The 23,038-nt window shown below is 40.1% G+C and overlaps 1 protein-coding gene across 1 annotated transcript; it reads right to left on the minus strand.

Moving 5' to 3' along the window:
• Positions 1-1,234: 1,234 nt before the first annotated feature.
• On the minus strand, positions 1,235-21,908 carry camkk2 (calcium/calmodulin-dependent protein kinase kinase 2). Its single transcript, XM_083983105.1, has 17 exons — positions 21,810-21,908; positions 16,366-16,664; positions 15,525-15,866; positions 14,147-14,194; positions 13,160-13,213; positions 11,514-11,565; positions 11,206-11,339; positions 10,596-10,632; positions 10,368-10,389; positions 10,154-10,242; positions 8,900-9,099; positions 8,641-8,694; positions 8,474-8,547; positions 7,071-7,158; positions 6,614-6,745; positions 5,303-5,406; positions 1,235-4,063 (listed from the first exon to the last, which is right to left on the minus strand). The coding sequence occupies exons 2-17, from the start codon at positions 16,597-16,599 to the stop codon at positions 3,991-3,993; spliced, it is 1,737 nt and encodes a 578-aa protein (XP_083839231.1). The 5' UTR covers positions 16,600-16,664; positions 21,810-21,908; the 3' UTR covers positions 1,235-3,990.
• Between the last annotated feature and the right edge of the window lie 1,130 nt (positions 21,909-23,038).

Below are 23,038 nucleotides of genomic sequence, written 5' to 3' on the forward strand. Positions count from 1 at the left end.
GACCTGACCAATTTCAAACCAGCCAGTTGATTTATTAATGCTGAGGTTTTGATGTTTGAACAATGAATATAGAATGGCTGATGTTTCTCAAAAACTCAATCTTTATTGCACAGACCTTCACACTTAGAATGAGATTTCTATCTCGCTGATTATCAAACACCAATTTCATTTGAAATTGTATTTCTGTTGAATTTAGATAACACAGCGAGATGTTTACCTAATAATAATAACCATTTTTCCTGTCTGGTACAATGTGTGATATGGTGTCTTTAATTTTGTTGATGTTTATGAAATATCAAAATTGACATTGGATTTTGAGCATAAATGTCAGAAAGACAAGGGAAAAGAAAGTCAGAAACTAAATGAGTAATTTATTGAGGGAGCATTCAATCTTTCAACATTATGGAGAACCTGAAAGTCATTCCTGCCAGTCTTTTCCCATGGGCAAATGAAGTGTAGCACTATGAAATTAGCACAAGAGGTCAGTGTGACACCTTATTTCCTGAGCTGTGTGAAAGCTTACCAGATGTGTGCAGACTGAAGGTTAAATTATTAGGTTGACACATTTCAAATATCACCGCTGTAAATTCAATGCAAATATCATCACTGAAAATCCATTAAGAAATGGAAATGGAAAACTGTTCTGCATGAGATTCAGGCCTTGCATTTTTTTTGTACCAATATGTCATTATTTGTACATGAATGGCAAATGCACTAACTAGTCCATTAGTTTTTACTATTTCACAGGGGAATTATGAATATTTCAGTGACACAAAATTATCTAATTTGATCATCATCAATTCATGTTGAAATATTTTCCTGTGTGATCACTGGGGTGCAATGTCGCATTGTTATAAAGAAGGAAAATGTACGATAAATGTTGCTTCCTCAGCATCTAGTGGCCAATGGAAGAACTACGCTTTAAGTAACAAGGGTTCAATCTTTTGCATTCAAATACAAAAGTTTCTCAGATTTTTATTTTTTACAAACAAGGAACTTAAAAGGCACTCAGCACATTAAATAGTCAGATTAGATCATGAGTCATGCTCTTGATGTAAGTTTAAATGTATTACGTCTAAGGCCAGAAGTTTGATTAAAATTTGTTATAAGAAAGGTACTAAATGTGATATAACAGCAGCCTCCAGCCTCAGAAATTACATGGTGCACAGTGCACTCTAGTGTTGTGTTTCTAGAACTGTAAAGACAAAGCTCAAAAACATTACAGAAAGGCAATCATATTTTATTCAAATGATGAACAAGATACAGTATGTATAGAATAATTCATTTAAAGGTCCAGTTTCGCTGCAAAGGACCTCTCATGCTATGACAATACAGTGGTATGTGTTCAGTATGTTGGCATGCATTTAGGGGAAAAGAGCCCCCAAAGCTCTGAATAAAATTAATTACACTATAGATTTCAAAACCATGTGAACAATAAAGGTTAATCACTCACTGCCTGTCTCTGCCCATCTCTGATGAAAATGGACAAAGACTGTATTGAAACAAACTACAAGTTTAAATTTTGTATGTATAAAATATGTATCATACAGCTTTTTTGTGGCTTGCACTGTCATCCAGCATTCAGACCCCATCTCTCCTTCAGTTCATTCCCGTTGGTCATAGAGGGCAAAATATTCACACCAGAGCCCAATGCCTGTCTTATTTTACTCAAGGTAAAAAAAAAAAAAATCTACATAGGTAACAAAAATCAATAGCAACTTACAGTAAATCCTAATAAATGTGTGGAAGGACAATTTTTTGAATGAGGTAACATTTCACAGTAAAAAAAAAACAAATTGAGGCATTTCTGCAAGGACATGTCTGACTCAGTGATGGGTTTTAAAATATTCTTGACTTTCATAGTTTTCAAATGAAAAAAAGAGAAAGGGAATAAACTTTGGGCCATTTTATGCAAATCTAAAATTGGGTGTCTCTATCTGTAGAATAAGTTAATAAGACTTAAACATTGGGAAAGAGAATTGATCAACCCCATTAAGCCCTCCTCAGCCATCCAGTGAGTTTACACACTGTCTGTGACAATCTGACAGAGCTTACCATTGCACCATACAGAGAAAGACACATCATATGCATAGTACTAGTCTTAAAAAACAGACATATAGTACATACAGTTCAGAGTGACATGCAAGTAGTACGGGAAAAAAAGGTCCCTTTCTCATACATTCAGCATTTAAGTGCTGAAACTATTGGTGTATGGAAGCATTAAATATTATCATCAATATTGTGTCAATATTTAATATCAACTAGAAACACATCATGTGACCTCATCTATACTAACACCAGTGTCTTTGAAAAAATGAAGAGAACAAAGAGTAAACAAAAGGAACATAAATGGGAAAATGCTAATTTACTGCTTCGGGATCATTTAAAATGAAACGCATGAATAATAATAATAAAAAAAGTACTTCATAATCATAATTAATTAGAAATTGTGTAGCGTGGCCTACTCCTCCAACCAAAGATGACAACAGTTTTCACAACACTCGTACAGATATGCATAGATTTGTACAAAAAGTCTGCAGCTGCACTATGCTTCCATTTCAAAACCTACTGTGGTAGCCAGCTCTCGTAGTTCAATAAGAACAAATAGTTTAAAGGTTTGTTTGTTTAAGTGACTTTACAATATTATACATCATTGAAAGGTTTTTGGTGTCCTGAATGTGCATCTTTTTTAAAATAACATTAGCAATTCTTACAAAACAAAACAAGTAAAACAAACATCCACAATTTTAACTTGAGGTTCAATAGTCATGGTTTTCGGTTTTCAGTTGACACGTGAACATCCACCTCGAGAAGTGAAACAAATACATGACACATCCGAAACATGTGAAACTCCGCTGTATCAACACATGACCTTATTTGTCCAAATATCTGGAAAGAAGTGACTTACAGTTTAAACATAAAAAACTATTCTAACCTACAGAGTAAATTTGCACCAACACATTCTGTATTTCTCATATGCATCAGTACCTCCTACTCAATTTGTTGCAGCCCTATTATGAATGAATTAAAAAATATATAGCAAACACCTAAAAATCATGATTGCTCACTTAAAAAAGATTCACTAGAAGCAAAAGCTTTGCAACGGAAGGAAATCCCATTGTTTCCTATATCTTGTATGCAGTAAAGATGAATCTGATTGTTCACAAAGCACTGTATCAAGTGTTTTTAAAGCTTTCTACTGATTGTAATAAATAGGAGACTCAATAAAGAGCCAGTGGTAAGACTGAGAAACGAAAAGTTGCATCAAACACGTGTGTCTATGAGCGTGCCAGTGTTTATAAATAGCTTATACAGAGTTGCATTGGGAAAATGAACACATGCATTCAATGAAGTAAACATTTTATCACTCCCCTTTTTCAATTTCAGGAAAACTGTACACATTATTCTAAATTACAAAAACTGGGCACTGCTACTCTGAAGCAGAGTGGACCAGACAATCATTGTCAGGAAAACCCGCTGTACCAAAGACAATGTCGAGGTGATGGTGAAGACAACCATCCCTCCGCACAAGCCATCATCATCTCCTGTTCCCACGCCCGCTGTGTACCTGAAAGTATCATCAAGTAAAAGACAAGGAGAAACACAAGTGGCTACACTACGATAAAACACAAAACTGTACAGTTGAAGCCTGAGACAAAGCATGCTAGGACTATCAATGCATGCAGGGTAAGAGGAGAAGACTGGGTTAGGTGGTCAGAGCTGCAGCTAAGTTCAGGAGGATCCTCTTTTGGATCTTCCCCACGTGACTGCCACGTAACCTTATGGAATGGAATAAAAGCTTAGCAGATGGTTGTCAAAGTGCCTTAGATGCTGTAATTTCTCCCTTTTTTCTGCGTCTGCCACGCTTGTCCACCTCCCAGGAAACGTACGTAGGTGTAGGCTGCCAGTATAAAAACTGTGAGTAAAGGGGTGTTTGTGCTGTGTGGATGCAGCCAGGCAGAAACCAGCATGCGTAATAAACACTCTGTATCAGGAGAGAGCCTCGTCTTCTCCCACGTAGGGCAGGTCCATACTCCTCATGCCATCACCACTCTCCTGTTTCCTAAGTAACACACCAGAGACGCAGCATTAGTCAATGATAGGGGGAGCCTGCTGTCAATCCTTTATCACTGAGCAGAGAAATAAATACTTTTAACTCAGGTTAGGAACTGAAACCACATATTTACTTGTTACATAATGCAAAGGCAGCAGGCACTAAGGGAACCTGGCAATCTGACATTTTGCTGGCCAGAATCATACACAGGAAGAAAGGCAGGGGAGGAGGGGAATGGGGAACAATGTTATATTAAAGAAATCATATATTCTAAGGAGAGACAAAGGCATTCTTTTACAGAGATGTCTTTTGGATGACTGGATGCTTCATGCAAGGAAGGAGTAACAGCTTATCAAGATACATGGATGCTCTGGGCTCATGACAGTGGGCATACAAATACAATGCTACATCATGTCAGAGAAGCATTAATTTATTCATTTGTTTTATTATTTGTATTTGTATTTGTATTATTATTTGGCCAAATTGCACCGTAACATTTTATATACAATACAATGACATCAACATAAAACATCAAGTATTACTGCAAACTTGTAACAACACCTCTCTGACACGACGTTAGCTTAAACCTTACATTGTGCAGGCGCAAATAACATTTAGCCCCCCCCTCTATTAAATATAATTCTGCATTATATTATATTCTGAAATATTCAACAAAGATCCTGTTACTTAACAAAGTAACAAAGATCTTGTAACAAAAAAGCCAAATTCAGCAAATTTGGGTAATTTGAACAGCTTCAACTACTATAAATGAAATGGGATATACTGGATTATTCTGCATAATGCCAAGAGCAACCTCAGATACAAGAAATTAAGAAAAACACAAATTAAACAGAAATACACAGTAAATCTTGCAGTTGCTAGAGACTCTTTGCAAGCCCAGTGCCGTAACGTATTTGACCACTAAAGCCACATTGGCAAATGCAGCTGCTTCTATCATGCCAGGGGAGCTTGATTACACTTGCTACCACTGAACTTAAACACTATAGTTATTTACCTTTTTTGGTTACAATGTATGTAGCAGTATCTCACTTTGCCTGCTTTGCCTTTCCTGCAGGGCAGGAGAGGAAGGAGAGAAATAGTAACAGTCTACTAGACAAACATTGGCTGGCTGCAGCTTTGAGTGAGAATATCGTAGTGACAGCACACTGCTACGAGTATTTTGTCTCTTAATGCAAAAGCTTAGAGACAGATTTTAAAGCCTGTTGTGTTTCTGTAAACAGCCCTTACTTGAGTGTTTGCCCCGGAGTACACAAACTGCTGCGGTCTTCTTTACGGCCCCAGTCGAAGGGGTTCCCGAAGGAACGTTTCCTCAGCATGGTTCTAACCAGGATCTGAAAAAAGAATAACGAACAGTGACAAAACACCAACCAAACATGAGTAGATTCTACATTTTACTTTGTTAAGACACTGAGCAGGTGTGTTCATACTTATTACTGTCCGACCTTTTCATTTAAAGATCCTGGAAAGCAAATTTGCAGTTTTGTTAACAAAAACATCACATATATTACACAAGTATTCCTCAAATGTGTAGAAAAAAACAAAACTATGTGGTCCTGAATTGTGGAATTACACTGTCAAACTGTATTTTTTGGACAGGTCCCAAAAACGTGGAACAGATGATGCTCTTGGTGTCCCACTTAGCATATTTCCCCAATAATGATATAATAGTATATCATATATAATAGTAATACCGGTATATAGCACTAGCATCAGTGGCTATGCTGCCTTTTCTTCTCTTCTTTACTGCTGCTCCACAGCTATGCCTTTTCTTCCCTGCATCTTGCATCTTCCCTGGAAGCAACAGTACTGACTGAGATTTGTTGTTATACAAAATTCGGGAAGATGCTGAGAAGAGGAAGGAGCGGATTGGTTTTGTAAAAAAGGGGAGATGGAACGGAAGTGAAGCTCAGCACTAAAAGCCGCCTCTGCAGTTGGCATTTTTCAGCAGAGTGTTCGGCCTTCGAAAAACAACTGGGATTCACTGATAACAGGCTGCAGAACGGAGCCAAGCCGAACATGTCCTCCTAGAGTTTCCACCTGCTGCTCTGCCAGCATCGCGCACCACAGGAAAAACTTACCAATCTGTTGGAGACTGAGTGGAACAAGGTTGCTGGTTCCTCCCACTCAGAATATGACTCTGAATGAAGTCACATTTCCTTTCCCCATGTAGTTAAATAACAGGGATGCGTTTTAGTGCCTTCCCCTAACCCCTAAGCCACGTCAATACTCACATATTTGTCTGCTTTACAGAATATTTAAGCCCTAGTTATAGAGGTCAACACAAAAAAGCACTTAAAGGTTTTTAATTCCTTCCAAACTCACAAATTTCCCATTAATTAATGAAAAGATTATGAGAGTAAAAGATTATGGAAATAAATTGACAAAATGACTCAGACACCTGCTTTAGGGTCAATCAAATAGGTGGCAGTGGTGGAGTGACGGTGTTGTGATTCACTTCACTTGCTCCTGACAGAAGCAGTGGTGCCGGTGTAGCTGTGACATCCCATCAATATGACAAAAGCAAGTTGACAAACTCACCACTGTAGCCAGGCTGGGGATGTGTTTAACTGAATTCTCCACCTCTTCCTCCGTCACCTCGATCAGCATACAGCAGTTGTCGTCCTCGAGGGGGAGGGGCTCGGCGCCGTGCCTCGTCACCCATGGGTGCAACTGATCACAAGCATGAGTTTCAAAAAGAACTGGGTTATAAAACTGATCAAAGTCAGTAAAAGAGTTTTTACAGTAGACCAGGTTGTGCAGGAAACAGGTGAATATGTGTTACCATGACAAACACATTATGGACAATGAACCGATTACCAACTGTCTGTGAGGATTTGAAATGAACAAACAGCAGCATTTCAATATTAGGAGACATTTCATCCTCATAATCCTTTACAACACAGGTGATCCAGGCATCAGGTGGATTATTGCACATAATGTATGAATGTCAAACTTCTTTTACTGTAAAGGAAAAAAAAGAAAAAAATGTGTTTACCTTAATCTGTGCAACTGATATCCTGGTCTCTGGATTCTTGTCCAACATTTTCAGCAACAAATCTTTGAGATCATCTGATATGTCGGCACTGTTGAGACAGGAAGAATCACAGCTGAAAGTCATCAATTAAATTAATTCATTAATAGCCTGCAAGATCCGTATTGGATGTATGACGTTAACAAGCAGACATTTAATTAAATAAACAGCAGCCACAGTGATAATAAATCCTGCTGCTTCCCTGGCTACTCGTATCAGATTTGATTATTATTTATTACATGATAGCAGTGAACTCTACTCTGCCTTTAGACACAAGGGTGAGAATAGTGAGTCCCTCTCCTCACACATCGACCATCCTTCTTTTAATCATGACTTTATAGCTTCTTCTGGTCATATCCCCAGCTCACTCTCAAGTCTCTTATTCAGTTATCAAGGCAATTGATCTCAGGAAATCAACTTGTGAGGAGAGTCTGCACTTGTTTTCCTTTGTGTCTCTGTTCTACTAATAAAAAAAATGAGGTACTGTTGGTTTTAGGTCTAGTGCTTGCACTTGACTCCTGAATGACTTTCTGATCAACAGCAGGCAGTGAATTTAGAAACTACTCACTTCTATACCCATTTTCACCCATAATCAAAGTTTCAGTTTTAGATCCTGTTCTTTTTGCTCTATATAGTTAATATTATCTCATGTTTAATTAAATACCATGCACATTTGTACAGTACTATCAGTGCACATAACACAAGTTTATGCTTTTCTCTAGAACTAGAGGTACTGGTTGCAAAAACATTCATGTTTTCACCATAAAAGGATCCAACATTGAGAGAAGACAAAGACGCTAGCTCATGTTTAAATATCATGTGAGTGTTTGGTGCAGAAACAGTACTAACTCTGCTCTTCAGTAAAAGCATAGTTGAAGGTGTTTTTTTCTCTGATGATGATGATGTAATTCAGCTTCCATCCTTAAACCCTTCAATGCTGTTTATGGCTCCTTCCTTTGGTTTATCACTGGTGATGCTCACAACACTCATCATTACTTCCTGTGTGGAATAGTAAGGTGGTCTTCTCTGTCTTACTGACATGTTTGTTTATATGGCTCTTATGTTGGACTGGGCCTTTGGACCATACCAAACTTGGTCTTACCACTGACTTTCCCTTCAAGTCCCACACGAAGATATGAATTTAGAAGTTCTGCTTTTAGTTTCTATACTCTGACCACCTGCAGCTCACACTCTAAAAATAACCTTCAATTCAAAGAAACCATTCAGCACCTGTTTGTACCTGTTTGTGTATCTGTTTTTATATTAAAACTTCAAGTAATTTAAATATTAAGCATGAATTGAGAACAAGCCCTGGTAAACGAAGGCAGTATACAGTATATCCCTTTGACAAAGAGGGCAGAACTCACTGTTCAGGTAACACCACTGGTTGTGTCTTGATTTTCTGATGAAGACTGAGGATGCGCTCGTCCATAAACGGACACTGTGAGTGAAAGAAAAGTTTGGAGTAGTTTGAAATGGAAGATCAACACATTGTCATTGAGGAGAAAACTCAACAATAATGAACAAGACTCACCACTCCAAAGACAAAGCAGTAAAGCGTCACTCCCATGGCCCAAACGTCCAAAGCCTTCATTAAAAACAAAACAAAACAGAGTTAATGTGTACAGTTTGTGTGTACCATTACAAACAAATGTCTTTGGTACAAATACAAATATTAAACTAGCACATTGGACCATGTATGAATAATACTAAGAGAATTCTTTTTAAACCAAATAGCTAGAGTCCCTGCACTTCTTAAAACGATCCCCAGAGGGCATCGGTAAGCTGAGTACCTTTCCGGAGAAGTTCTTTCTGGTCTCGGAGAGCGCTTCAGGGGCGAGGAAAGCAGGAGTCCCCACGGTGCTTGTCAGGAGGGCATCAGTTCCCTCAAACTGGTTACTGACTCCGAAGTCTGCAATCTTAATGTGTCCATCCTCTCCCACCAACAGGTTAGAGGGTTTGATGTCTCTGTGGATGATCCTCTGGTAATGCACTGGTGAGACAGAAAACATTCATAATTACAGAAACCCATTTCAAATCTCTTTGTGGAGAGAGATGACAAATATTCTCTTAAAAAAGTACCAAGTGTGGTTTCTGAGTATTTGAATTTTTAACTGTGAACAAATTAGCTGTCGGTTTGATGAGTGAAATGGCTTGGGCCCATGTGGGGAAATGACAGGAAGCTGGATAAACATTTCAGCAATCAGCAGAGAAGATCACACACACAGTTCCTGCTTTAAATGCGGAAAACCAAAGAACTGAACATGTCATACTTATCCGTGTCGACAATACTTTGTACAAGCAAGCCTTCCTTCAATTATAATAACTTAAAATGAAGGAGAAAAAAATTAAGGTTCGGCCTGTTTCAGTGTGCCTGGTGCAGACCCCTCCCTCCCTTTCCCTCTGTGCTTAGTCTCCTAGATGACACTTCATGCAAAACCTCTCCTCTTGTGCTGAAATACAGTAAGTGCCACAGAGATGATGTGGAACAAGCCCTGTGGGTGGCTGGAGTCAAGTACAGCACAGAGGAAGGACTTGTCTGAATGGCAGGGAGGAATGAGGACAGATCCTGACGCTTGCAGTAAGTGCCTTTATCTTGATAGTCCAATTATATAATTCTAATTTAGACCTTGACAATGTTATATAATAACCTCTTTATCTTTGCTCTAAAGAGAAAACAGAAGATTTTTGTACAGCTGTCTTTCTTCATCTGATCTTTACGAGGGAATTGCCTGTACTGGAAAAAATAAAAGGAGAGCCTGTCTGGTATTTGTTTTCCACCAACATTAAGGTTAACAAATTCCCATTAAGTCAAAACTAATGGGATTCTGAGCAGGATCTATATCAAATTACAGCTAAATCGATACTGCATCAGCCTTGGATTGTAGTGTTTTGCATTTTAACAATTGTATTGTTTTTGGTGATCCATCACAGAAAGAGAAATCAAATCATCCAAGAGAAACACAATCCAAACCGTGCCATTCTTAGCATAACACAATGCAGACACAGGCTGAGGGGAAGAAAAGCAGGAGGTTTGGAAGACTCACAATACTCGATTCCCCTGAGCAGATCCTGGAAGTAAAAACGGGCCTGGTCTTCGCTGAAAGGTTTATCTGTCGGCACCTCCATCACAGCCCTGAATACATAAACACATTAACAGGTACACACAAACACACACACACACACAATTAGCAATCATAACTAATGAGATTGAGCTCATTCCAGTGTCACAATGATTACCATAAAAGAGGCTTATCTTACCCTTGCTTGACCAGCTCAAACACTGTTACAGAAAAAACAGATGAGGTTAGTGATAAAAAGCATTTCAGACACAAATAAACTACAAACATCTTTTAATATAAATCTCAAATGACCTTCTTTTATACTTGCTTCATGCATGATTGTATGACTAAATGTGTGTGTATGTGAGTGTGTGTGTGCATGTGTGATAGTGTTGTCCTGAAGGCTGGCAGACTGGTCACAACATACCCATGTACAGATGGTCTTCGCTGGGGTCATCCAAAACCTGGCACCAAATCACAGAGAAAACACACACAGTCAGGCACACACGCACACAAACACACACAGGCACACACAGATCATCTTTTGTGTGTGGAAAATATAATACAATTTCTTACAATTGTTGCAGTTGTGTTGTATTTGAGGCCTTTCAAAACACTGAAGTAAAGTGCTCCACTGTAATTTGAAATAATCCTTCATAAATATTGATGTTTTGACTTTTATCTTTCCTTTTGTTTCTGTGACACTTTACTAAGACTTCTGTCCAAACAGTTGCATTAGCAAATTGGCTGCAAATCTCTGTTGCTCTTTGGAGAGAAGAGATGCAATCACAAGCCTGTTTGTATACTTTGCCTTATCTTGAACAGGCCTAACTGCTTCGTCACTCAAATGTCCTGATTTATTTTTAAATCTAAATTAACAGTCATGCCTGCACTTGCTCTGTCTGGAAAGATATCCTCTATACAACAAAAAACATTCAAAAACAATACCTTGAAGCACATCCTTATTTACAGTAAACCACATTCAGGAATGTTTCTGAAAGAAACTATATTTAAACAAACATAGTAACATCACTCACCTCCACTAGTTTCACTACATTGGGATGGTCCAGTTTTTTCAAGATGGCAATTTCTTGATAGACTCGCTCTAGTGGTCCTTTCGGATGAGGGGGGCCCTCAGGGGCTGCTTTGGCTCCACGAGGGGGAGGTCTCCCTGAGGAAGGAGAGAGACAATGTGGGTGAGCACAGATGACAGGTGAGAGAAGGTGGAAAGGCAATAACAGGCCAGATTTCAGTGCTGGTTTGCAGTGTTCACGTTGCTCCGTGGCATTATAAAGAGACTGTGCTCTCTGCTGTGTTAACCATCTGCCCCTGGCTCCAGACTTACGTGGGAAACCTGCCTGCCTCATCAGCCTCTTCTTGGACAACACCTTCATCGCCTACAGGAGAGAAAGGGAGATGGATTTTGATAGGTGGGGGATAAGAGGAATGGGGAGAGGGGGTGGAAGAGTCCAGCGGGCAAGAGATTCAGAAAAAGGATGAACAGAAAGGCAGACAAAAAAGAAGAGTAAGAGCCACAGCTGAGTGAGGCGATGCATATCTGACAGTGCACCCACTCACACACCTACAGATGAATATCCCAGGGCCTATAAATTTCTCCCTTCACCATCTGTGACTAACACTGACCAGCGTCATCAGGACAAAAGATTATAAAAGCGAGACTTCTTGTGTGAAAGGATGCGAGTACTGTACATGACTCATCATTCTTTACCTTAGGAAAGTCAACATAAAGCACTATTTATAAGTTTAAAAAAAAGCAAGAAATAACTTCAGAAGATATTTACTGAAGCATAGCTGTGATATACAGCTATTTACAAGAAACGGACAACATCTTAATTTGAGATTTGAATTGAATTGAATTCATATTTATTTAAGTGTCATGCACCAATTAAGGTGGGCTTAAGGGCTTACAAGACACGTTTCATATTTAGAACACAAACAAAATCATCAGAGTACAAACAAAACAAAAACCACATGTAATTCACATAAATAATTCACTTTTTCTTAGTGTCCAGGCACTTTTTATGAAAGTAGCTAAAGACTTATTTTCTGAAAAACCATTCCAACTTTACCTCATCATCAGCCCAAAATAACTCGGGCTTCACATTTTGCATTTTCCGAAACAAAAACTGCCTGGCTTCGTCATATGACGGACAATGAAACGCAAAATGCAGTTCGTCCTTTAGATGTTAGATAAACTGATTGAGCATGTAAAGAAGGAGATATGAAGGACATACACTAAATGCATTCTTCCAGACTGCTTTGTTAAATAACAACAATAATTGACAAGTCCTAATAACCTGGAGAAGTATAAAAACAGATAAATAAAACAATATTTCAAACATCTGAAATGTTAGTCAATATTTGTCTGGCGCCAAATAATGACTCAGTGATCTCCCTGACCATTTCCTGAACAGTTAGCCTACTGTAACTGACAACAACCATGGAGGCAGTATTGAACCGAGAGCACAGTGTGACACAGCTACATTGTTGGAGGAGGGTATTTTCCCTGCTCGGGGGCAAACAGATTGTTTTTTTTTTTTTTTAATAGCCTCTGTGCCCTTAGTTATTATGGCAATGATATAATCAGTGAATGCGACATGTGGGCTTTGTCACTTGGGAGGAATATTAAAATAATCCCTGTGTCATTGTCAGTCAATATCGTGCAGCTTAATGAGAACTGCAGCAATAATCATGAGCAGAAAACAGAAAAGCTTGAGCCGATTTGTTATTATTACAATACTGCGCAGCAAGGCACAATTAACTGGAGACACTTTCAAATGTGGAGGTTTCACCTAAAATCACACCAGCAAATGTGACGAAGGGGGTTTGAATATTACGAGGTTTGCCTGTATGTGTGTGTGTATGTGTGTGAAAGACAAGTGATAAGGAACAGAAGAGAAGTGAGAGAAGCAGAGGCAGTGTTAATAGTTGGGAAAATATCACATCTTTGTGTGTGCATGAAGGACTCACATAGTACGTGTTGTCATCCTCATTGTAAGCCAGCTTGACAACACCATAGGAGCCCTGATCCGGGAGTAAGTACAAAAGAAAAGAAGCCAGTCAAGTGAGATGGAACAGTTGTGAATTCTTCATGTGAAAAAAACCCAAAACAAACACTATGTGCAAAGCAAACGTTCGACATACATACAAATACACACAGCAACAAACACACAAATGCATACAGGAGGGAAACGAGTGGGCTCGCAGTGTTAGTGTAAGAGCACCAGCTGCTTCAAAGTGGGAACAGAGAAATTCAAATCATCTCTCCCTCTCTTTCATTTTTGATTTCGGGCTAATTAAGGAAACTGGATCTGGTTTGTGCATATCAAGCCGCCACCACCCCTCCCCCTGCCCACACACAGGAAATTCAGGATAAAAAAACTAGGCCCAATTAGTAGCCTGTGTGCACAAATTCATGCTCAAAAACAAACAGAGAAAGAGAGAGAGGGACGGATAGAGAAAGGGAGGGGTGGGAGAAGCAGGATCAGTTCCTGCTGGGGGAGCAGATTGGAGAGAGCTCATCCTACAGTCCCAGAGATGGTCTGATAACAGGAGCCTCTCCAACAAACCCTGAAAGGCTCTAATTGTCTCTGCTGAATGTGAAACCACACACATTAACATGCCTACCTACATGCAGAAAACCCACAATCTAAAACTTGCCTACAACTACGCACACCCGCTCACTTACACACACACACACTCATATTCACTAAGCCTTGCACAACCCTTAGAGAGTGCTATTTATACCAGCCTCTCATCCATCTTCCAACTCTCCCATGGCCTGCTAGTTTACACAGAGTTTGGGAAATGAGGACAGCCAGGAGAGAGCATATCAGAGACTGTTACTGCTTGTCCTTGATGGAGTGTGCTACTTGACAGACATGCAGTAGGCGGAAGGGAGAAGAAAATGGAAGAGTCGGTGAAAGGGAGCAATCAGTGAGTTGTCTCTGATGGTACCTTTCCAATCTCATCTTTCAGCTTATACTGGTTGAGCTGAACACAGTCCTTAAAGAGAAGCGAGAAAGAGACAAGAGAGGAGGAGAAAATTGGTTCTTTTCAAACGAAATCACATCATATTTTTGCAGCTCCACGCCCTGCATGCATGTACATCATCAGTGTTATGCTTTTCCTAAGAATGCTACATTAAGTCTGGTTCATTACATTTCCCTTCAGTTATTAGTTTTTTTTTTCCTATTTACAGCTTCTAAGTGCAGTCTACTGCACATCAGTGTTGCCAAGGGTGCTTGATGTCAGTACACCAGCATGACTGTGCAATCACTATCACTGTTCAATCTTCTTTGAACTTTTCTTCTAAAGTTGAACCTCTACCTTTTTAAATCCAGATTTTCAGTTACCCAGAGAGCTTATCGAAGGTAATCATGGATAAATCTGAAATGAAGACTTTACATCTAATCTTATTTGCTAATCTTACAGGGTGCCTAGGATTCTACAGGCAGGATGTGTTGCATGGCTTTGGTGAGTTAAGTATACTTTGTAGTGATTAGAGGGCACTAGGGAGTCTACTACAGGTGCAGGATGCCGCGACTAAACCAGCTCCTTAGATAAAGCACACATCAAAATGTGTGAACTTGACTCTTGGTCTAAAGACTACACGAATAACAGGCCAAGAGAAATGCTATGATGATATGAACATAGAGAATTACAGTATGACACATACCTGTCTGTAATGCCAGTGCAAGGAGTCTAAACTATGAGATAATATAGAAATGTTCCGCCTAATTAACCTTTCTATGCATTTGTCACACCTACAATATGTGATTCTTTGTGTGACAATTCTACCTACAATGTATGGCGTCTACAGGTTTCTGCATTTTGGCATTACAGGGTTCATAACTACTGTACTGTACTGTAACACCTTACCTTCAGATCCACAAAGTTCAGTCTCTACCAGTGTGCTGCTGCTTTTAAAACAAATGCACATAGTGGTTCTGCTTACTTTCACACAAGCATTATATACTGATATTTCTACATCTATAAACCACAGTTGTGCAAGAGGAAAACTTCTTCAAGCTTCCGGCTTTGCATGAACATTACTTAGTTTGTTCATGTTCAGTGATGCCTAATCCACTGTCCTTATGGGAATATACAGGTGAGATGGTCCAGAGATCACAAATTACACAATAATAATAAATTATTATTATTATTATTATATAAATATAATTATTATGTTAGCTAATTTGTGTGGATTTATCATTAAGCTACGACATTGTAAACACAGTATTGTAATTGTGTTAGCAGTACTGACTTTGCTACAGCACAATGCAAACAAAAAAATCAACTTTAGCTTAAAAACAATACTGCCTGAGCCTCATACCTGGAGATCTGTGATAGAAACACTGTGGGACTCCACAGTGGGTCGGCGGGGCAAGCGTGGAGAGGAGTGGGGTGATGTGATGGGTGAGTAGGGTAACGATGGGTAAATATATCGCCCGTTGAGTCCCGGCGAGCTGCACGGTGATGTTGCACTTTGCGATCGCTCCTGCAGAGATAGTTTCCTGTCTGACAAGTTTAACCTTCCCCTCTGCTCTTGGCTGTGGGGCAGCAGAGCCTCTGACCGGCCAACGGTGTGGGACAGCAGGTCACAGGAAGGAGCTGAGAAAGTTGCTGCCACAGACGAAGCCGGCTCAGGCGTCTCAGAACTGTCCATTTCTTCCACCTGAGATGTGATGCGTTTAAATTACTTTTATTTCTCTAGTTGTCCATAATATAATAGCGCATAAGTATATAATGGGATCATATGATGTTCAATGAATGACAATGCTGTTTGTTCTTATTTTCCAGCTGACATTTTCCATTTCAGTTCAAGGTAAAAGTATATAATTTTTCCTTCCTTTTTCTCTATTCACAAGACATGTAACATAATATCAATACCTGTGCAACAGCACAACTATACATAATCAAGCATTTCATCTGTCTACTAGACTGACAAAATATCTTTGTGAAAGGGATAATCTTACATTTATGTTGAGATTGTGACATGTTTATTCCATTAATGCTTCTAATATCAAAACACTTACAAGGTCTCAAATCATACCCATAAAGTGTTCACTTACTAAGTCTAAAATAGGATGTGAAAAAAATAAAACTATGAACCCAAATGTATAACTACGTTATCTCTGGGAGATAAAGTGTTAGCTGGGTGTGTCTCGTCCTACCTCCTCTTCCTCCCCTGCCTCTCCAGGCGGCCTGCTGGGTTCGTACTCCGTAACTACGATGAGGGACTCCATGGGGTCCGGGGAGGGTGTCTCAGAGTGGGTGTTCAAAGGTGGAGCGGGACAGCTGCACAGCAGGTCAGGCAGGGGTTGTGAGGGCTGCGCTGGGGGTGCATGACTACCGCAGGAGGCCGGGGGCTCAGCAGAGGGCCAAGGAGTTACGTGACAAGGGAACATAGTGCCTTTTTAAAAAACCTGAAAACCACTGCTCCATCAGATGGGAACTGCAGGCAGAACGGTTTCTAAAACACAAGAGCAGAAATTGCAGAATAAGAAAACACATGTAGAGAACAAATGCTGGCCTTTTAGCCATTTGCTCTATTAACAAGCAAAGACCTTAGGGAGTACAAAGTACTGGGACGGAGCAAATTGAACGACGGACGGAAAAAGTACTTCCTGATTTATCTGCAGTGTCCTATTTAAACGGCTTCTCTAAAAAAAGACTCTTGAAATTTCAAAAAATTAACGCTATGATTACAACCACCTGCCTCCTCCATCAGCTGCCTCTGTCTCGGCCAACAATTCTAATTGCTCACAAGGTGGCGGCCAACATTTGTACCTCCTCTTCACTTACCATATTTTACTCTCCCACTGAGGTAAATCTCTAAGACCTTAGACCTTAACTTCTGTTCTAGAGTTGTTACAATATGTGAATCCTCGATCCTTTTCCAGATAGGATATAAGAATAACTGATGCCATTGATGTTAGTGAAAGTTGATGTCTAGTCTTCAGTTTTTATCTTGCTGGACCTGTTGGCGGTCTGTGCTGCAGTGAATCCCCAGGGCCATCCGTCCACGCTATCTGAACTAGAGTACATACTACTTTCGTTTGAGTCATACTTTGCAAAGTGATCACTCACTGATGGACTACCTGATTAGCCTTCCAGCTAACTCAGGTGCATTTACATTTTGTTAAATGTTTGATTAATGTACATTGCTCCTTTTCAAGTAAACAAATGAACCAAAACTAAACCGATTTCTTCCCACTGGGGTACCGCAAGAATCTATGTTTGGTCCCCTTTACTGCACAATATATAGTATATGACACACGTTTGGTTTGATTATCTTAATTAGTCATCAAAATCATTTTCATTTGTATCTAAGACTGAACTCCTGGTGAACAGAGTTAGCATCCAGCTCTGCCTCGCTCTACAGATAGATTCAGTTGGTCATATTGTGCCAGTTCAAGTCACTCCAATTTTCATGAATCTCCACAGTGGCTCCCGGTCCCTGCTTGCATTATACTTGACTACTGAGTGCCCAATAGCTGAACTGCCTCACTGAAGATGAAGATTTGTCTCGGTTTCTGCAGTCAGCCCATGAATGGCAAATTGTCCTGCTGTCACTGTAGTACAGGGAATATCAGTCCTTTACTCCTCTCCTGTGTGGTCCCTCGGTGGATGAGTTCCAGCAAAATCATTCTGTTTTCAAAGACCCCCTGAAGATTTAGCTCTTCTGAGAGAGTACCAACTCACAGTGCTCATCCAATGCTCTGTCCTCCCTCTCTCTCAGCCAAAAAGGTGCTCTTCATTCACACTTTACTTAATGTACCTGCAATCTTGTGTCAATTTGTCAGGTATTATTGAATCTCAGCATTGTGGCACTCATTCGCACACTGTTTTGGACAAAAGCCTTTGGCAAATGAACAAATATAAGGGTAAATACATAATGTAGTCACGATGAACACATTTATCTTGACTTGCTTGATGGAGCTGAAAGGTAACACATCTATACATAGTGACTATAAACTAACCAACAAGCTACCAGTACCCACCAGTAACTTTAACACTAAAGACATGTGGTTTCCTGTCCACACATGAACTATCTACCGAGAGAACATCTGATTCTTTTGTAGTATTTATCCAAATAACCTGCTTCATTATGCACAATCACCACATTGGCTATAGATTTGATCTGTTGTAGAACTGTGGCCATATCCATCTGATTCAAAGTGCTTGTAAAGTGGGAGTCAAGATTAAGCAGAAAACCAGGGCTGGCATAAATCCTGTGACAAAGTGTGTCAAAATTTACATGTACATCTTACGTTTAATTACCTTTGCACACAGCTGCAACCGCAGTGTTTGACTAGCTGTGGGTGTAATGAAAGGGTGTGGGGAAAACAATCAGAGATGCTGTGTGCACTAGCTCTGAAATGTAAGTAGGTACGAATCTCTCCAAGCGAAGCATCTGTGGTGTCTGGACTTTTTCCACACAATCTGTTAAGTGCTAATTAATGCATCCAAACACATCTAATATCACCAAGTTCAACTCTAAGTGGACTGATTTGATGCATCGAAAAAAGCAATGGTTCAGTCTGCTTTTGATGTCAGTTATACAACATGCTTAAATATTATCGGCACAGTATCTCACCAAAACCTTTTTTTTTTTTTTTTTTTACATAATTTGAAGAGGAACATTTACATCTTCAAGTATTATCTGATCATTATCTGCGAGAGGAATGGAGTGAGGTAGAAAGCGGAGAGAAAGAGACAGACATTTCCTTGTTTTTCATCACGGTTTTGACAGGACTGCTGCAGTGTCAGTGTGTGGGAGCTGAGTAAATCTCACAGACGCAGGAAAACAAAGGAAAGCCATAAGAAAAACAAGACAGTGGGAGCTGCAGCCAAGTTCAGAGTGAGGAGTGTGTGTGGGAAGAGACACCCACTCCAGGTGGTCCTCTTTACCTCCATCTAGAGCCTATAGTATATATAGATATACATACAGTATATATTGTATGCTAACAAAAATAAAGAATCGCCACACATTCAAAGAGGGACAGACAGATCAAGCATCAACTGTCTGATGGACACAGACCTACTTCTGGTCTTCTTGACCATCTTTAATCCCGTTTACACATACTGTAAAACCAGCATTATGAGTGTTTTCTTTTTCTAAAACAACATTTGCCAGCTGCTCAATCTTTTCAAATTTTCCTACAATACCCAGTACGCATTGAAAAGACGGTATATTGTGATTGTTGCTTATCAATGACAGAGGCCACAGATTCTCTCCCGCGAGGTAACATTTCTGACAGTCATGACCTCTGAGTTTCTTAAGAGCAGACACTCTGCTGTGCTATTTACTCTCCACATAAATTGATCCTAGTCCCATACAGCTGAGAAAAAGCTCTTGAAATCTAGTTAGATCTTTAACACATAGCATCACTGCCACCAAAGCAGCACAGTGTGCCCAGATAAGTGGACTTATCCTCAGTGGAGAGCAAGGAAAAAACTGAGACATGACATAGAGACATGACCCTGGATGAGACTCGCAATACACCAGCTACAGTAGGCTTTTTATATCCAGAGAAGAGAGACAACTTACCAAGCTTGACCTACTTTGATCTCAGATGGCATATGTGAAGGCCTGCTTCCATTCACATGAAGAAGTCCTTACGCAGCTTCTTCATGGGTGCTGCTATGAACTCATTACATTATGTCACTAATAGCAAGGCACATTACAGTATATCACTGCAAATCTCGTTTTCCCAGCAGGGTTTGGACAGTGGTTCATTTAGTCTTTGGCTGTGTTATGTTTGCAATCACTGTCTGGCCAGCAGGATTTGCGGCAGCAGCACGAGAAATCAGATGACTGCCAGCTGAGCTGGTCTCTGTTGATGATCTGGTGTCAAGAGTCATTATTTGGGAAGTGAGTTTCTGAAACTACAAGCACTGCTGGTAGCCACACACTCATTACAATCGATCGGCAATGGTGTAGGTATTACTGTATCTAAAGTTCCTGGACAAAGACACTGTATATTGTATTTTACTGATAGATGAAGCATAGGCTAAAGCGCCAAACCTCCCTGATCCCTGGTGATCACAGCAACTCGATGACGAACAGGCAGTCTCGTAAAACATCAACAGATGCTGCCTTGCTCCAGATGCCGTACCGCGCCTCCTATGATAACAAAAGTCACATGACCTGACCTTCACTCTCTGGACAGGAGGGGAGGGGAGGGGGTGGGGGGAGAGGACTTATCAGAGCTTGCAGGGGTCCAAGCCATGTACAGCATTAATAACAACACAGACACGGTCCTACAGACATACAAGTACAACACAGGGCCATCTGGAGCAGAGGAGGATCCCCAGCTTCATTAAAAGATCAACAGGGCAACCCTGTCAGCGATCTGCGGAGCTGTGCAAGAGATAAGCTGCTGTAAATGGAGGGATGAGCGTCGTCGACTAACTTAACCGCGGAGTTGACACACAATCACAGCTGAATATTGCTGATCATCTGATCCACTTGATTGGTGTCCATATTGCATCCAAAACACAACCCATTTCTTCACCTATTATCACCTCTGAATCGATCAGAGAAACACAGATGATATCAGGGTTCATAGGCTACTACAGATTATTATCTCAATCATCACGAATTAGAAAGAAATGGTCATCATGATATCACACAAGGTCATGACTTCCACTTCCTAAAAGCAAAAGAAGTTCAATTCATGGTAACAAACTCTAGTGCCAATTGGTTTATAATTTAATTATTTTTAGTCAATGTTCCTGTTCTACTGTAGCTAATGTTTCTTTTGTGCCACTCAGTATATTTTACATCAAATCGTTTACACTGAATCTTTACAGAAACAGCCAAATTTATTTGTAAAAGTATAGAGTCCATTTGATGGACAAAAATAGAGGATGGTGCATTTCAATTATGATCTCCAGTAAACCACATTAGTGTGCTCTCATGGTGTGGCCACACATTTTAGTCATGGCTGGTACAAGAAGTCTGTTTTAGCTCCTGTGATAACTTGACTTTTACATAGTACATCCAGAAGATACTGGAAATATATAGTTACTATAAAACAAATTAAAGTGATTGGTGGTGGGCTTGTTCAGTTCAATTAATGACAATTCATTCATAACAAAAACAACCATGAAAATAAGATAGTGTCTGTTGTAGTCAGACAGACAGGAGCAACACTTTGAGCACAGGTGTTAAACATTAACGCAATCAAACCGTTAGACTAATTTAGTTACTCTGCAATTTCAGTAATACAAATGATGCTGCGTGTTAACACTGTGTAACTGAGATAATAACAAGGCTTAGGTTTACTACAGCACAGCGGCAATGGCTAACTCACGCTTTAACACTAACGTTACAGCCAAAAAAAGCGTATCAACGACTGTCTCAAATTAAGACGTGCAAAAACGACCCACTAAAGCTAACTTTAGCCTTGAAGACGAGCGGCTCGGCTAACGTTAGCAGCTGCCGCATCTGTCAAGATACAGATGTTGTCGGGCACGAGTCACTGATGCTAGTAGTGAGACTGTGAGAGATACACAAAGACAAAGCCACGGACGGCAGCGAAACCCCGACACGTACTGTAAAATATAAACAATTATCAAAAATAAATAAAATAATGAAATGAAACCATACCTTTAACGTGTGTCTTAGGCCATCCAGTCACAGCTGACGGGGTTTCTCTTCTCTTCCTCCTCTTCGGGCTGTGGTGTGAGCAGCAGCAGCAGCGACGGCCGGGCTAGGCTAGTAGCTGGAGGAGCGGAGACAAGACTGATAACAAACCGATGTGGAGATGGACCAATCCAGCTGGGCAGCACAGGTCCCGTGCTTCACATTGGAGGAAGTGTTTGCGAGACGGTTCGCTGTGCTAACGTAATAGTTTCATCATATATCTTACGTACACAGGAAAATCCTACACCCACGGAGGAGGAGGAGGTATGTATGTATGTGCTTCCTTTTGGTTTGACTCAAGACCCTTTTGTAAAACACTTCAGACCTCTTCTGGGGGGAATTTCTGCTACACGCACTTTGTAGCCGGCTGGCTCCCCCTAGTGCTCCGTTGGAGAGCTGCACCCTCAACTTCACAGTCAATCAGGGGTCTTTCAATCTGGGGTTTTTCAGGCCAAGGACCCCCAAACTGATGGAGAGATGGAGCAGGGACTCACAACTAGTGTTGAAAATGTATTATATTCAACTGGGCCCAGTGTCATGTATAAACATACCTTGTTATTATTGTGCACGTGCATTAAATAGCCTACAAAGCTATTCAAATAGTTTCATATATCCATGTTTGATTTTAAATGTGAAAGCCACAGTGAGTAGGGGGCCGTCCCTCTCCCATTTATAAACAGACCTTGTTAACTGATACCAACGCCAATATCAACAATGTCTGTCAATTGCATGATAATCATTCAGACCAGTTATTCAAACTGACGTTTTATTTAAAACATGAATGTGGAAACTAAAAGATATAAAACATAGTCTACTGCAGCACCTCCGCTGACACCCTCGGGGTCACAGACCCTCTATTGAAGACCTCTGGTTTAAATAGTAAATAATTACAAAATAGTAGCCTATCATATTCATATAAATAATCAATAGTACATAAAACAGTGGTATCATGCGCACCTGCAATATAACACAGCATACAGTATGCACTTATTCTGCCTCTGTTCTTCTGTTTTATATCAAGTGTGAATGCTGGAGGCTTCAGTGGCACCTCCAGATATTTTTCATAGGGGTGGCCAGATGGGCCATTAAAAATTTTGGGGTGGCAAACCAAAACGAAAAGCGGTACTGAATTTCAGGAATTCTGTTGTAATATAAAGGCTACTTAAAAAACTATGGTAAAGATTTAAGGAATC

Source organism: Trachurus trachurus (assembly GCF_905171665.1).
Source record: "Trachurus trachurus genome assembly, chromosome: 12".
Classification (NCBI taxonomy): domain Eukaryota; kingdom Metazoa; phylum Chordata; class Actinopteri; order Carangiformes; family Carangidae; genus Trachurus; species Trachurus trachurus.

Bases quoted from the DNA above. Each gene is read 5' to 3' on its own strand.
- camkk2 (XM_083983105.1), bottom strand. From the start codon at position 16,599: ATGTTCCCTTGTCACGTAACTCCTTGGCCCTCTGCTGAGCCCCCGGCC. The intron at 8,548-8,640 runs GTGAGTCTTGTT...TTTCACTCACAG, and splicing joins ACTGCTTTGTCTTTGGAGTG to TGTCCGTTTATGGACGAGCG. The intron at 5,407-6,613 runs GTGAGTTTGTCA...TTCTTTTTTCAG, and splicing joins TCCCCAGCCTGGCTACAGTG to ATCCTGGTTAGAACCATGCT.